General features: G+C 40.0%; 1 protein-coding gene across 9 annotated transcripts in view; it reads right to left on the bottom strand.

The window, feature by feature from the left end:
- Positions 1–354: 354 nt before the first annotated feature.
- Positions 355–17,478, bottom strand: part of ATP13A3 (ATPase 13A3) — a 103,515-nt gene continuing 86,391 nt past the window's right edge. For 8 of the 9 annotated variants that reach the window (XM_089330825.1, XM_089330826.1, XM_008266683.4 and 5 more), the window contains 3 exons: positions 12,840–12,920; positions 11,359–11,448; positions 355–3,739 (listed from right to left, as the gene is read on the bottom strand). In XM_089330825.1, coding sequence (XP_089186951.1) covers positions 3,542–3,739; positions 11,359–11,448; positions 12,840–12,920 — 369 coding nt within the window. In that variant the 3' untranslated portion in view covers positions 355–3,541. The remainder of the gene's footprint in view (positions 3,740–11,358; positions 11,449–12,839; positions 12,921–17,478) is intronic. The other variant, XM_008266689.4, reaches the window with a different exon arrangement.

Genomic DNA, 17,478 nt, shown 5'->3' with positions numbered 1-17,478 from the left:
GCTCAGCAAAAGCCCTGCCTTCTCCAGGATTTCTGCAATGATCAGCTCACTCCAGTTTTCCTCCCTCCAGAGTGCTCTGCGGCACGGATGCTATTCAAACCTTCCCTGTCTGTTGTGTGTGCCAATAGCTCTGGTCTGATCCTCTCGACTACTCTTCCATTCCACCATTTAGACTTCCCGACACTTAACATGTGGCTCTACAGTCAAAGATATGATGTGATACATGAAATGTTGTCCCTGCTTCCTTCAAACATCTAGTTAAATGAGGAAGTATTAGGCAGGAAAGTAAATTTAGAGAAGGCAGTGTTCATGCAACCAAAAGCAAATAAACATATAGACAGCAGACAGGCATGCTACTTCATTCATTTAAATTTTTATTTTGAATAGCTTCAATCAAAAAAGATTTCATAAGGATATTTACAATGCTAAATGTACAATTATGAATGTATGCCTTTTGGACAATAGGGTACCATTCTTGAGCAGCAATACAATTTAAAAAATATAAAGATGCAGTATCATTTCTAATATAAATTTACTTAAAAATCCAAGGTTTTAAGGGAATTCACAAATCATAACAGGAAGTAATGATTTTATTAATTTCATGTGCACATAATTACCAAATTTTAATACATTAAAAATATGTGTAAATGCCCACACACTGTACAAAAATCAACACCCCACTTTTGTTAAAAGTTCCCAACCACTTCCCATCATAAATATACAAAAAACTATTTTCACCTATGTCAAAGCTGCATGCATGAAGTATTAGCATGTTGCCTAAAGTTTGGGTCTGCTCTTCCTTAGATATTGTTCTGGAACAAACTACAGACACTAAACATTATTTATTTACCGTGCATTTGAAACTGCGCAGCACTTTCACAAACACGGGACACAACATAAATAGAGTAAAAGCTGCAACAGTTTTGTTTAAATGCAAGTGCAATTTGGGAAGCTTTTCAAATTGAAAGATTATAAAACTACTACAAAAAGTACTTTGTTGTTGGCTTAGCCACTTTTATTCAAGCATTATTTGCAGCATTGCTGTACAGCAGTTGGTGCTAGAAGATAAAAAACATATTTTTCCCACGATCTGTATTTCAGGGAGGAAAAAAAAAAACTTTCAACAACCCTGAGGGAGACACACATTAAAAATCTTGTTATTTATTTAAAAAGTTAAAAAGTTACATATCATTATTTAACAATTACTTTCCCAGACATTTCTGTCCTTTAAGTATGTGCATAAATAAAATTTAAATCAGCAATATTAATTAATCTTAATACATCAAAATAATATATGTACAGATTTAAAAATTTAGGTCTGTATACACTCAAATAATTTAACATAAAATTCAGAATCAAAATTACTATGTACTGGTGACCTACAGAGAGAAGACTCAGTCTAACTATGGCACTGAGTAGGGCCCACATCCGGAGTCACAGATACCCTTCAAATAACATTGGCAACTTCAACAATCCACCCTATCTACAGTCAAATCTAACTTCTTACGAATGCTCTCCCACCTACCTAAAAGCCTCATTCCCTTGAACATAATATGGACAGATGAGACACAAAACCTTTAGTAGCTCTAAATATTAAAAGGGGATGGGGAGATTTGTCAAAAATAGCTCTTTATGATCATGCTCTTAAAGATGTCAGATGCAATCTGATAATTAGATTTTAAGCTGGTACTTAGCAATTACTTTAGTTGTATGATTCAGTATTTAAACCAAAGAATAAAATTTACAGTTCTGGAAATCACTAAAGGCTTAACACTTGAGCATACTGAAAATGAACATGGAAATTATAAAACAATCAAGAGAATAAGTAACTAGAGAAAGAAGTGCTAATTCACAGCCCAAGAGGTCTAAGATGCATAGCTTCATAGAATCATTCATGGAATTGTTATCATCTGGCATGTATTAATATCATAGACATTTTAATGGAAAACTGCGATTATCTTTTTTGTAAGAAATCATCAGTGGCAACAGCAGTGATCCTGAGTGTAACTGACACTTTTGTATAGTTACCAAATATCATTCAGGTCTTTGCAGCATAAAAAGGGAGAACCTTCTGGTTCTGCAGTTCTGGGTAACATATGATAAACTTCTAAATATTATCAGGAAAATAATGATGAGTTAGACAAGCAAGAACAGAGGATAATGCCGCCCTGTTTTAAGAGTGTAGGGTCCATTACAGCAATTCATTTCCTGTGTGTACTTTAACTGTGGGCACTGGCAAGCTGCTGAATTCTACCTAGAAAGGCATTTTCTTTAAGTTACTTTTAAGATTTTTATAACTGAAACATTACTCAGGCAAAACAGAAAGTTAAAAAACATTTTCCACAATTCTTTTGGCTAAGTGAATATATCTTCTTAATTTCCTCTATCTTCTTCCTTCCAGAACCGTCTACATCAAATAGGCTCCTAGTTTTAACTACTCCAATCCAAAGTAAGTATGCGCTGACCTCTGGCGCCATCTCATGGTCTAAATCAAACTCTCAGCAAGTTTCTGTGGCTTTGAATGAAAACACAGTATCAAATCTGATACTCATTATTTGTTATGCCTCATTACTGATAGGAGACCTACACAGAACTTTAGCCAATCTTTTTCTGATTCAAAAAACAAAACTATTAGCCTATCCTTTAGGTAATTAAAAGCTGACAAGAAAATTGTAAAATATTTAAAATAATACAAAGCCTGAGGGGGGAATACAGGTATGAAGAAGTATCAGATCTACAATGCTGCCCTGAAAGAAACATTCTTTTCTCCTAGTGAAAAGAGCTCTACACTTAACTGAAGCAGATTAGACCACTGACAACAGACACAGCACAAGACCCATCTGATAGCTTTGAGGGACGTTTCAAGAAGGCAGTGAAGCACCTTGCCGATTAGAAAAATAAAACCCAGGCAGTTTGTACAGAAAATATAAAACCAGAAATGGAAATTACCTGAGTTGTTCAATAAGCAAGACCATGCAAACTCACTCCTAACTGCAGGTGACCCAAGGGAACTGGGGTAATGCTTACCCAGAGTGCTTTGAAAGAAACAGTGAAACCAAATGAAAGAGGCCTTTAACTCATTTTCCCTGGAAACTACTTAACACCCATTTCATTTTATTTTCATCAATCATAAAATTAGGGCCCATAGGAAACTGTCTAATAAGAGGGTGTGAAAGTAAATTTAAAGGGATAAACTGGTCTCAAATGCTAATGTCTAGAAACCTACTAAACATCAACTTTCTCCTGTACCCGATATAAGGACTATCATTGAGGGTAACAATCAAAAATCTGAAAATGTATATTGTATTTAGATTACTGAAAATTCACACAGAACTTTACAGGCTGTTAATGTCAACTGTCAGGCCAATACCTTCTTTCTGCTATTTATTTATTTATTTTTTAAGCAAAGCTCTCAAATCAGCCACTGTATCAGAAGGGACATAAATTTCAATAGTGCCATCCTGGCTCACAGAATCAGAAAATCCCAACATCACATTCTCCTGAATACTGCTATTAACACACCAAGGAGACCGACTCACTGCTAAGCTATAGTGATGATCTGACACGATCCATTCTCTTTAACCAGAGCTTTAGCCTCAGTTGTCGTCTGGGGTTTTGGTGGCCACTCGGGATCAACCAAGAGCTCCTGCGCCAGACACATGTACTTGGCCTTGGGCATCTTCTTCCTACAGCCCATGGCCCAGGACAAGCAGCACTTTCCCCATCGATCCACTGACTCCTAAGAAAAGGGAGAAAAGACTATGTGATTGAGGGCTTGCTGTTCTTACCAGGCCTGATGATCACATATTGGCAAAGAGATTGGAGATGACTTTTAAGCACAACAAACGAATGAACAAATTTCATGTGGGGGGGAAAAAAGGGTCATCTTTCAATTATTTGGGAACAAAATTTTAGACCAGATATTTGGATAGCAATGTAATCTTCACTCATATTTAAGTTTCATGTACCTATCTTCTTCCTACTGTTACGTTTCTAAAATAACTTGGTTTGAGTTCCATAACAGAAAATATCCAATCTATTAAGAATAACTTTTAAGGAAGAGAAAACCTTTTTTATGTTTAATCTGGAAATTCTCATATTTTAACCCAAAGTATCTTTTGGTACTACTGTTCCTAACAACTCAGCCACTTGATCATTTCTAGAAGAAAACAGTGAAAAATATCACTGTTATAGTTAATATAACCTTTCAAAACAGGAAGCATGAAGTATCATGAAGCATGAAGTAAATACGTGTAGTTCCAGGGACTCAGGTCATGGTTAATACCACAACCACATCTTTCAAATCACACCTGCAAATATTAAAAATCCTTTCACTTGATAATGAGGGCTTGCTGGGGAGCTCCACAATGAAACGGGCACACACAGGAACGCACAACGCAAGCTCAGCAGTAGTGTTATTCATTATAAAAAGCCCTGCTGACACTCAAATCCTTCTGATCAATCATGTTATTTTTAATGAACTGGACCTCACACAGATGATCCTTGGAGAAGCAAGCAGAATCTGATTAATGTACAGAAGAGTAAATTCAACAGACAGCCTAAATGTACCCTCAGAATTTATCTCAAGTGAAATTTGAAATTAATGAAATAAAACTAAGTTACTACACTGAGGCCTGTAGTACTTATATTCACTTCTCAAGAAAAGTCAATTCTTGATTATTTTGGCTGTTGCTTTTCAAAAGTAAAATTTAAATCCAAGGTTACTTTGTTTTGGCAATCAACATATAACCCAGCCTACAACGAGCTCTACTCCCAACCTCAATGATTCCACAGAACAGAATATACACAATACAACTGAGACATGTTCTCTAATGTTAACACTCAAAATACCCTACAATCAAGAAAGGCAAGGGGCTGGTGGGGTGGCATAGCAGGTAAAACTGCTGCTTGCAGTGCCGGCATCCCATGTGGACGCTGGTTTGATTCCCAGCTGCTCCACTTCTGATCCAGCTCTCTGCTATGGCCTGGGAAAGCCGTGGAAGTTGGCCCAAATCCTTGGGCCCCTGTATCCGCATGGGAGACCCATTAGACACTCCTGGCTCCTTGTTCAGATCAGCCCAGTTCTGGCCACTAAGCCCATCTGGGGAGTGAACCAGTGGATGGAAGATCTCTCTCTGCCTCTTCCTCTCTGTAACTTTGCCTTTCAAATAAATAAATGAATCTTTAGAAGAAAAAAGAAAGGCAAGTTTACTATAACATATTTTGAATGTGTTTCTGAACTGGCTAATGGAGAACAGAGAAATACTTTAAAATACTTTTTCATACATTCACTTTCTAGGTCTCCCTCCTATGAAATCATCAGCAGGAACCTATTTCTCTTGCCCTCTGCTCAGTGGCACCACTGAGACCAGTATAAATCCAGCCCAGTGCTTTCAAGCTGAAAGTTATTCTAGTTCAGATTCTCAACACACACAGTAAGCTACACAGCTACCAAGGGCTTAAAAAGGTAAAAACTGTGGTCACAAGTAAGCTATTTGACAATCCAGAAGGCAAAAAGATCTGAAGACCTCTATATTGTAACTAAAGAGAGAGCTACTCCATGACCATCACCTGAAAAGAAGTCTACAGAGAATATGCAGCACTCGGATACAGAGGTCAGTACGTACAGGATTCTTCAAGTGATCCAAGTAATTTCTTTCCAATACAGGCACAGACACAAAAAACTTAACAGTCAGTATGAAATAATCTGGTATTTCACTAGTTGGATCTTACTTTTTCCCCATGATGTTTAAATTTGTCAGTCTATTGTGGAACAGATCATTGTTCGTAAATCAATCTGAAAGTTGGTCACTTTTTATTTTAGGGCAAGGGCAAGTAGCACTGAGAAAGGCTAATGTTGATTGCCAATTTTAAGAAACAGCAGAAACATGGGGCTGGTGTTGTGGCACAGGGAGGGTTAAACTGCCACCTACAACGCTAGCATCCCTATGAACACCAGTTCAAGTCCTAGTTGCTCCACTTCTGATCCAGCTCTCTGCTAATGCACCTGGGAAGGCAGCACAGATGGCCCAGATGCTTGGGTCCCTGGGATCCACACAGGAAAGCCGATGGAATTCCAGGCTCCTGTCTTTGGCTTTGCCCAGCCTTGGCCATCACAGCCATTTGGAGAGTGAATCAATGGATGGGAGATCTTTCTCTGTGTTTGTCTCTCGCTGTTTCTAACTCTGGCCTTCAAATAATAAATAAATCTTTAAAAAAAAAAAAAAACCCACAACCAGTAGAAACATAATAGGCCTTGTCTGTCCACATAAGTCAGTTGGGTTGAGGGGAAACACACAGCAGGCAGAGTTACCGAAAGTCAAGGCCAAGTGTATTCAAATTTAAGACACATAAATGAGCATATGTAACTAAGTCCACTGTGTCCTACCTGTAGAAAGTGAGGCAAACAATGAAATTGAAACTTAATTTATCTGCAAACAGAATCACAATGAAGAATACTCTTCTTATAGGATGCACTTAAAAAAAAAAAAAAAAACACCCACACCCTGAATTACACACAACATATGTTTGCTGTGGCTTTGATAATCTTAGGTCAGAAGAAGCGCGAGAGCCCTTCCCCTATGGTAATTAGGGACCATCTGTTCCTGTACCCTCAAACACAAACACAAACACACCACACCCGGCCCCATACATGGTGTAATTCACTGGAAGGGAAAGAAAAAGGCGCTGCAGGCATGCACGGAGCACTGAGGGTGCGGAGGGTGCCGAGCAGACAAAGGCAAGCGGCAGGCAACACGAAGGCACAGGGGCTTAGAATGAGCACTCGGGGCCCCCAGAAACAAGGAGGGCCTAAGTCCTTGAAGCAGGAGAACACGTGAGCTACAGGAGCTGGGTTTGTGGCTTGCTTCTGAAAGGAATGATTAAGTCCTGACATCTGTTCGAAGAATGAGAGGGTGCCACCCTCGGGCAAGCGGCCATAAAGAACTTCCACAGAGGTGTACAGTTGAGATTCTCCTGCTTCTCAGACCACTCCAAGTTGTTCATTCTAGAACCCAAATGCCATATGACTCTTATGGTGCCTTTCAGGAAATGGGGTAGAGCATGTAAAATGCAGAGCCATGCTTGAAGAAAACATGTTATAATGGTACTGTGGTTCTCATAACTGTCTTCTTCCATACCAATCCTGAACAGAAACCAAATATAATCAGAATTACTATTCTATCTAAACAAACTCAAATAATAATAATATCTTAGGTGGTATAAAGACTACTAACCCTTGGCTTTTTCACCAAAAGACAGCAGAATCTAGCAACATGACAGTGATAGTAGCCTTGTCTATCAGACTCAGGGAAGGAACAAACGCTTGCCACACAGCATGCGGCACACCTCCTGAGACAGGAGACAGCTTCACAGAAAGCCACAGTGGGTGGCAGCCGCCACTAGACACAGCCCTCAGCAGGTCGAGTTCACAGCATTTTTCATGAATACTCACACTTGAAAATCACTGATACCAAAAGAATCTTGTGTTTTAACACCTGGGGCTGCTAAAGAACATGACAGGAAAAACTATGCAGCTATGCAGGAGTTTCAGCTTTGATTATTGACGAATGGTTTCCTTTACCTGCTTTTCAATTTTATTCAACAGACATTTACTGGAGCAACTGGGCATCAGTAAGAACCACTAAGGAAATAAATACTACTCTGTAAAAATCCCACTTCCTGTAATTAAATAGGTTAGTTGAATAAATGTTCAGAGAACATAAGATCTGAAGTCCTTAATAAAACATTATCTTTAAATTTCTTTGGTCTTAAATGAATAGCAAAAGCCTGTATTACAGAAATACTGTGGCCCTGGGTCCAGATCAACCTGAACTCAGCTTCTAATTCTATACTGTTCCTCATCTGTGAAAGAGGAGGTAGAGAGCCTCAAGATATTCCTATCTGTTAAGGTTGTGGTGACAAGAGAGAAGGCATACAAATGCCTCCACAGCATTCATCCTAAAGCAGGCGCCACGACCAGTAGCTCGTTTGCCTTCATTTTGTCATTTGATCTTTACCCTCGTGGGAGATCAGGAGGAAGCTCCAGCCATTGCGGCCATCTGGGGAGTGAACCATCGGATGGAAGACCTCTCTCTTGTGTAACTCTGACTTTCAAATAAATAAATAAATCTTTAAAAAAAAAATCAGAAACCTTGGTTCCTTAGATAAGCATTGGCACTTACCATTGGCAAGTTGACTGAATGCCTTTTTAGAAAAAATTATTTGACAGGCAGGCAAAGAGAGCACTCCCATATGCTAGTTCACTCTATGAATGTCTCAAGAACTGGGGCTGCACCAGGACTGGGAGAAAGTCAGGAGCTGAGACTTCAATCCAGGTCTCCCAAGTTGGTAGCAGGGACCCAGCACTTGGGCCATCACACCACCTCCCAGGATCTCATGAGGAGGATGCTGGAGTCTGGCATTTAAATTAGTATTCTTAAATGGGCCGTGGAGGAGGCAGTATAGGGAAACAGGACCGAGGTCTTCCATCCACCGGTTTACTCCCCAAATGGCCATAACAGCTGGGGCTGGGCTGGTCAGAGCCAGGAGCTTCTTCTGGGTCTCCCACATGGGTGACAGGGGCCCAAGCACTTGGGCCATCTTCTGCTGCTCTCCCAGGCACATTAGCAGGGAGCTAGATTGGAAGCAGAGCAGCTGGGACTCAAACCAGCACCCACATGGAATGCCAGTATTGCAGGCGAGTGGCTTTACCCACCATGCCACAGGAACAGCCCCAAATGCCCACTCTTCAGTGTTGTTTCCTCGTGTATAAAATGGAGTTAATTAGCAGGATATCAGAAGTGTTATGTAGTACCTTGTAAGTCAAAGATTTGGGCCATGATTACTAAAGATTTCCAGGTGAGGTTGCTGACTTCCCAATTCAACTGTTGAAAGCCCAGAGCCTAATTCCAGGTTTTTAGCTTTCAAACTTTCAACCCAACTCACTGGTCCCTACCTACAGGAAAGGAAAGGGGTGAAGTTCCTCGACATTAATATGGCTGGTTGAAAGCTGCAATCTGAGGAGACCTCGAAGGCTTCCTGGAAGAAAAGAAGAGCATAGGACAGGCAGGTATGGAACACGGGTGCAGGGTAGGCGGAAGTGCAGCAGCCAGCCAGGGAAGCCCTAAGAGCACAAATCCCTCTCCACCTTCACCAGTGCCACTGCCGAGGGCCTGGGAGAGACTACCCTTTGTTGTGAGGGACTGGCTGTGGACTAAAGGGTACTTACTTAGCAGCATCCCTGGCCTCCATGTCCTAGAATAGCCAACAGCAACCTGTTCTCTTAACCAACCCTGTGTCTAGACAACGCCAAACATCTCTAGGGGGATGAGACTGCCCTGCCTAGGCAACACAGCCTTATGCTAATGATTGGCTCTGGATGGGTCACAAACATCAAACAGTGAAACCACACTGCACACAGAAGTGTCAGAAGAATGGGGGTGGTGTTGTGGCACAGTGGGTTAAGCTGCTACTTGCAACGTCAGCATCCCACATTGGCGTGCCAGCTGCTCTACTTCAGAGCCAGCTCCTTGCTAATGATTGAAGTACTCAGGCCCCTGCTACCACAAAGGAGACCCAGATGGAGTTCCAGGCTTCTGGCTTTGGCCTTGTCTAGCCCTGGCTGCTACGGCCATTTGGGAAGTGAACCAGCAGATAGAAGATCTCTGTCTCTTTGTTTCTCTCCCTCTCTCTGCCACTCTGCCCTTCAAATAATTTGTTTAAAAAGTATCATAAGATGAAAGTATACTGTTCTGTGCTAACACGTTCTAATTAGGATCTCTCTTTTCTAAAGCCTACTTACTCTGGATCACTCTACTCTTGCTTTCTTTCCTGCACACTTTAGACCATGGACTGCACATGAGAGACACGTGCTCTTAAAAATAAGGAGGGCAAATACTTAAACTTTCAGAAAACAAAGAACTAGCAAAATGACAGGATTTTCTATTTATTTTTGGTTGAAAAGTGAGGAGGGATTTCCAATTCAAATATTTTAGAAAACCTTTTAATACTCATTTTTGACTGAATCTGAATATAGTTCCTTTCCAGAACATGTTATTTTCTTTTTTGGATTAACAGAGATCTTGCTTGAGAGCCTAAAAACTCAGCTTAAATGTTTTCCTAGGTCTGGGCCTTGCCAACACAAACATTTCACACAGGCCTGATGATATGAGCTAAAGTTAACTGTTTTAGGTAACAGAGTGAGATAACCCAAAGGGGAAAAACACAGACTCGGGGGATTTAGCTAAGGGATTTGAGCCCCCAGTACAGTTTTGGTCATACTCAATAAGAAGGCCAACTGGGTATTACATGGCCTTGTGAGTAAGCAACTGAAGTTGATTCCAGACTCATCCCATCATTATACAATCACTGCATCACACAGCATCAGAAAGAACAGCCTCCTGCAGGCCTCTTATCAAGCAACCCTGTGGTACTACATCCAACTTGCTGAGTTACCAAAATGAAGCTCAGGAAGTTGCCACGGAGGTAAAAGGAGGCTAACAATAAGAGAGTGACCCAACTCAGAGATGCCAGGTGCCATCCTGACCACTGTCAGCTTCTCTGGGGCTCCAGCCTGAGTAGAAGGTTTTGAACCCACACTGTGAAGCACACTACCACCGCAAGCACCAATGGGGAAGACAGTGAGGGGCAAGATCTTACACACATTCTCTAGACTCCCAGAGCTCTGACTCAATGGTACCAGTTTCAAAATTAAGTCAAATCTGCGTTTCCTATCAAGAGCCACATGTTAACATCTTAACACTAAGAAATATGGTTACTTGTCTGTTTTTCTTCTTTTTGTTACCACAAAGCTGGCCATACCTTTCAAACAGACTATTTAAAAGTCTTAATGTGGCACATACCAATTTCTGAATGACAGACCTACTGTGGAAAAAGCCAAAAAGCCACTCAGAATTAAAGCACAGTAACTGACAACAAATCAGAAATAATTCCTCATAATTTTGGCCTTTAGACTATGATCCAAGAAGAACAATTTCCATTTAAACTTTTACATGAATCTCATTTAGCTTCTAATGGGGCTCAGGGAAATCAAAAAACAAAAAACTTAAAAGCAGACAGAAGTGGAAGGGTTAACACTCATCTTTGAGAATAAGTTCTTGACACAACACACAGATCAGGATTGGAATGGAAAAGAAAATTATGAAATTTCTGGAGCCCCGAAAAGCCTGTAACAAATGCTTGCCATGAGTTTTCTAGGGCTCCTCACAGGAAACAAAATGCCAGGCGTTAAGGAAAGAGGTTGAAGCAACACACAACAGAAGACTCTGGAGAAAGCAGAGCACACAACTCAAAGAGCCACAACACGTGAAGAATTGGCAGCGAGCGCAGATTTCCGACCTGTGGAGGCTGTGTGGTGGTGAGGCGGGGTTCTCCTTGTCTGTCTCGACTGAACACAACTTTCCAAAGGACCATGTCAAGGAAGAAGCTCTGAGAGACATTCCAGTGAGTTAAGAATTAAAAATGACTAAGCCATCCTTTATTAATCTGCACATTTCAAAACACTCACACATGTTGTATCATTAGTGAAAAACACGATTTGGTTTTCATACAGAGAATTTCAGTTAACACTACAAAAGGATAAAGAGTAAAGGATTTTTGTAACAAATATAAGTCATCATAAAATTTTTGATAAAATGGGATTCCTAAATTTTCCAAAAAATATGACTTTTAGATGAATTTGCAGGACTTTCCCTTAATAAGCAATCCTTATCATCTGAAGCCTTTTTCTTAACAATGAGTTATTTTTACTCAGTATCTATTAATTATATAGCTATATAATTATGTATAAATATGTATGATTTCCCCAGCATCTAATACAAATAATTCCTTAGACAGTAAAACCAGATTATATTTGAGTGAAAAGATGAACTTACACTTTAGAGACAGAAGATTTTTATAATACCTTAGATGATTTTCTAGCATTAATACAGAAAAAACAAAAAGATTGCACTGGGCAACTTAAAAAGTTCAATTCCACAACACCCATGTTGTCTACCACATCTCAAATTTAAATACCAAATCATTTTTTATGGGGACAAATGAAATTAAGTATCATTTCTCACTCTAGAGTGATTACAAATGACTCAATCTTAACTCAAAAGCCTACATTATGAAACTGTTAATTTAAAAATTCCAACGGTTATCTCCCTCTTCCATTTCTTACATTGTTACAGCGGGAGTGAACTGTAACAGTACTTCTAAGAGCAGACAAAAAGTTGATTAATACGCAGCTAGTGAGAACTGCTAGCTCCGTTTACAGATGCTGACCTAAAGGCAATCCTAACAGGAGGGTAACTGCACGATATACAATGAAACACAGCATATGGAAGACCTCTAGAGGTCACCCAAAAGTAAATACCAAAGAGAAAGACCCAGTAGTCAGTAGCGAAATTAGGTAAGTCCATCATGGTTATAACTTCATATTTTCAGTAAGCTCACTATTAATATTTACTTTAGTTCCTGAAGAAAGCCCCGTCCAATGCAGATGGGACATGCCTACTCTGATTTCCCAGCCACTGGTAATCAGTTCCTGCATAGGCTACCTGGGCAGCAAACTTCTCCCCATCTACTCATCACTAATCTTTGCAGTCCTACCTATTCACTTTCTCCTACCAGCATGCATGCAGCTAAGTCACATCCCTTAATATGACTACTGTCCGTTCATGAAAAAGGTCATAAGAGCAGGCTAAATGAACTTGCCTAGAATGAAATCTAACTCTGTAGGCATCCATAATGTTATCTGTCCTCTCCCTCATCTACCATGAAATCAAGAATCCCCCAAACAATGAGGTAGCCAGGAACCTATCTGAAGCGCTTACCTCCACCATGATAGAGACGAGGGCATTGACAACAACAATGATGAGCATGGTTATACGCCACTGATATGGGACACACACTATCTGCAAGATAAGCAATTCCAAAGTTAAAATTGTTGTACTTAAAGACACCACAGCATTATAATTTCCAAATTTACTGGATTCCTATTATGTACCACATACCTTCACACATTATCCACTTAACCCTCACAGTGCTATAGGATACACACCTTCTCTAAAAGACAAACGCAAAGTTTAAGTAACCCAAGCTTTAAGGGTGACTCAAGTTAGGGTCAAATTCTATTCACTCATACCCAAAAGTCCATGCTCTCTACCAGATCATAAACTTCCAATCGGCCCCCATTTTTAAAATAAAAACTACTTGTTTTTAAACAATGAAGCAGACATCAATCTAATAATGAAGTACTGGTTAAACTCACATAATTATAAACACAAATTCATAAAAGAACTATACAGATGGGGCAGGAGTTTAGCCTATAGCTTCATATATGCTAAGATACACATGTCCCATATGGGAGCACCTGAGTTTAATAGTTGGTTCTGGTTCCTTAATCCAGCTTCCTGCTAATGCAGACCCTGGGCAGCAGTGCTGATGGAATAAGTGACTAGATTCCTGTCACCCACAGGGGACACCTGGATTGAACTTCTCTCCCTCAGCTTCAGCCTGGCCCAGTCCCAGCCACTGTTAGCATTTGGGGAGTAAACAGCAGATAAGGATTCACCCCTCTCCCCATCTTCAAAAGTTTTTTTACTTATACAGATCAATTCAATAAATTCACTTTAAAATCTGATTAATTTCTAAAATCTAAAAAATAAAATAGGCTTTCAGCAAAGACAGAGTTTCAGAAAACAGAATCCAACAATTGACTGGCTGTGGAGAGAAGGAAAAAAGGACAAACAGACCACACAAAACTCTCTCAGATAAACTGTGGAACCAAGAAAAGGGTGGAGGAGTACATGGTGAGCTTAGTTCTTAAAATGTTAAACTAGAGGGAAGTGCCAGATATAATATGCAGTATGTTGGAGGACATGCAGGGCTAAGGCTCATGAAAGAAGGCTGAGCCAAGGGTACAAAGGTAGGGTGACTTTAATATACTGTTGGCAGCTGTGGGTAAATCCATGCTAGGTGAGATCACCTGAAAGCATGCAGTGAAAAGGAACAACAGAGACACAAGGGACACCAACATCTAAAGAACCAGCAGAGCAGGTGAGACCCACAATGGAGAATGAGGCTGATACAGCACAAAGCCAGAAGGCAGCATCAAAAAATGTCAGAGTGGGGTTAGGCATGTCCCAGAAATGACAACATGGCTACTAGTTGTATACTGCTAGAGACCACAAGGTCCAGAAGGCTGTCAGTGCCAGGGATAAGGGCACTTTCAGGAGATTGGCAGGGGTAAAAACCAGAGTAGGTGATGAGTGTGTGGGAGGTGAGTTGATGTAACACTATTTTAAGATAAAATGTTGGCTGTGAGAAGTAGTGGGCAGGTGAGAAATACAAATGGGTTTTTTTCTTCCTTTGCTTAAACTGTTTAGGCATGTGCATTTTGGTTAAGAATTCAGTTAAGACATTCACATCCTATATCAGAGAACCACAGTTCAACACTCAGTTCCAGTCTCCAGCTTCCTGCTAATACAGATGCTGGAAGGCAGCAGTGACGGCTCAAGTGACTGGACTCTTGTCACTCAAGTGGGAGACCCGGGTTGAGTTCTCACTCCCAGTCCCACTCCAACTGCGCGGCTGTTTTAGTCATTTATGGAGTTAACTAGTAGATGGAAGCGCAAACTTCCAAGCATGTGTGTGCTCTCTCTCCCCATTATGCCTCTCAAATTAAGCAGAAAAAGAAAAGAAAAGAAACCCACTGAACTAAATAAACATGTTAGAGCCCTCTTCCTAAAAAAATCAAGGGCTTCTCTAAATACATCAATGATGCACATGAGAAAACAGATATACATCACTAGTGAGATGATGGCCACCCCTTCAAAGTTCAATAATGCAGTATTTATAAAAATGACTCTGCCACGGTTTCGAAATGATCTGTCCACACCAAAACTCACGCTGAAATCTGCGGGACATTTAGGAAGTAATTAAGTTCCGGGAGCTCCACTCTCATGCAGGGATTAACATAGTCACTGGAGAGTGGTCAGTTATTCTGACATCAGGTTATCACAGGTTTCTGGGCTGCCTTGCTTCCTCGCTCACCATGTGATTTCTTTGGCACATGGCTGTTTGCCCTTCCACTTTCCTGTCATAGCACAAGAAACCCAGCAAATGCCAGCAGCATGCTCTGGGGTCTTCAGAGCTATGAGCCAAAATAATCCTCCTTATGAAGTACCCAGCTTCAGGGATTTTGTTACAGCAACAGAAAATGGACTAGGACCATCTCTGACCAAACAATTCCACTTCTACATACTCAGCCTATAAAAATACATTGTCTGTGATAAAGTGCAAGCACTTATAATACAACATTGTTTATAACAGCAAAACACTAGAAACAACCTAAATATTCATCAAAATAGGACTAAATTATAGAAAAAAAGTCTACGCAATGGAATACTCATTCCATAAAATGCATTTAACACCCAACTCAATAGCATACAAGAAAAATTGTCTGACCATTTATGTGAAAACCCAAATGAAATAAAGTCTGCTCAATCCAACAGGTTTTGAAAAGTGTGCAGCATGATCAAATTAGATTTATGTTAAGAATGCAGCTAATTCAACATCTAAATATTCACGATAATTCCCCATATTCTTGGGGGGGGGGGGTTTTGTGATCATTTCAGTAACCATAGAAAAAGTAAGATAAACTTAATAGTGAGATGTTAGTAGCACTCCCTGGAGTCAGGAACAAGGTAAAATTATTATCATCACTACAACCAATACAGACATGGAAAATACTGAAAGTATAAGCACCATGAAATGTCAGAAACAGTTTGAAGTTATTTATATACGGTGACTGTCTAAACAGAAAATCCTAGATAACCTAAAAAAATGGCAGAATAAAGTGACAAAACTTCTGGATACAAGATGAATATCCAAGACAACTGTGTTGATTACACCAGCATGAAAAGAATTAGAACAGCAGTTACCAGAGAGAACAAAAACTTTGTCTAGGAGTAAGTACAACAAAAAATGTGCAAAAATCTTTAAGGAAAAAATTATCAGACTTATTTAAAGGTATTCAAGAAGATCCAAGCAAATAGAGTTACTTTTCATGGAAAGGGACTTTAATCGATTGTTCATCCAAATTTATCGATAAATGGTATAACTCTGAATTCAAGAGGGTTTTTTCTGTTATCTGACAAGGTAGGCTCGAAGCTGAAGTGGAAAAGCTTAAGAACAGCTAAGAAGACGGGGATGAGCAACAGTGTGAGGTGGGGCAGGGGCCTGCCCAATTACACATCAAAAGCTCACAGCAAGTCAAAGTAACTGGACAATGAAGTACTAGCACAGAGAAAGATGAAGAGTGCTACAGGACAAAATATGGAGCCCTGCAGGCTGACCGCCATATACAGTGTATGGAAAAGTAATACAAGAAAGAGGTATGCTGTATAAAGAAAAAGATGGACTACTGAACAAATAATGCTGAAGCAAACAGGTATTCACAAGTGGGGGAAGAAGGGGAAAAATTACTTATTATCTCAAATGTTTTATCTAAAATCAGTTCTACTAAACATGAAGCCTGGAAACAGACAGATCTGCTGAACCAATATACAAGGAAAACTGACATAAGGAAAAAAATTATTAAATTTGACTACTGAAAAATTATCAATTTGCTTCTTAAATGATTATTATAAAACAAAGTAGAAAGCCACAAACCAGGAGAACATCTCAAATATATATATAGCCAAATACATTACACTCCCCAAAATAAGGAAAAGCCAACACCCTAGTACAAAAAACAATGGGCAAAAGGCATGAACAGATGGTTCACAGAGGCAAAGAAATGGCCAATGAACAGGAAAAACTGCAGAACCCTGTAGCAGTTTAAAATTTACATAAGTAGCAAATTAAAAATCATGATAGCATTTTACATCTAGCAGATGAGTCCAGGTATTGCAAAAACATGGAATCCAATAGGATCCCACATACCAATACAAGTATAAATCAATACAATCACTTTGGAAAACCACCTATCACATTTAAGAAAGCTGAAGAACAAATGCTCACAATCATAATAAAGGGACGAGCATTTGGCACAGTTAATACACCTTTGAGGCACCCACATCAGAGCACCTGGGTTCAAGTAATGACTCTGCTCTGGATTCCAGCTTTCTGCAGATGCACCCCCGGGAGGCAGCAGGTACAATGGCTCAAGTATTTGGGTTGCTGCTTTAGCTCAGTCCAGCCCCAGCTGTGCAGGGCACTGGGAATGAACCTGCAAATGGGACATCCATCCATCCATTCACCTCCCTACCTCCATCTCTCTGTGCCTACCTTTCAAATAAAATAAAAATTATACTACAGAAAATCAGAGGAGCCCTTTCTCCTAATGGATAGAGTTGGTCACAATGAAAAGTTTATTATCACTAACATGCCTTACAATTTGCTAGCACATGGCATTATCTAAAAGCTGATAGACTCTGCTGGTTTTATCACTGCTTTTAAATTCTCTAC

This window comes from Oryctolagus cuniculus, chromosome 4 (genome assembly GCF_051225735.1).
Source record: "Oryctolagus cuniculus isolate XC-2025 breed Fujian yellow rabbit chromosome 4, ASM5122573v1, whole genome shotgun sequence".
Taxonomy (NCBI): Eukaryota; Metazoa; Chordata; class Mammalia; order Lagomorpha; family Leporidae; genus Oryctolagus; species Oryctolagus cuniculus.
This window is presented reverse-complemented; position numbering and strand designations above follow the sequence as displayed.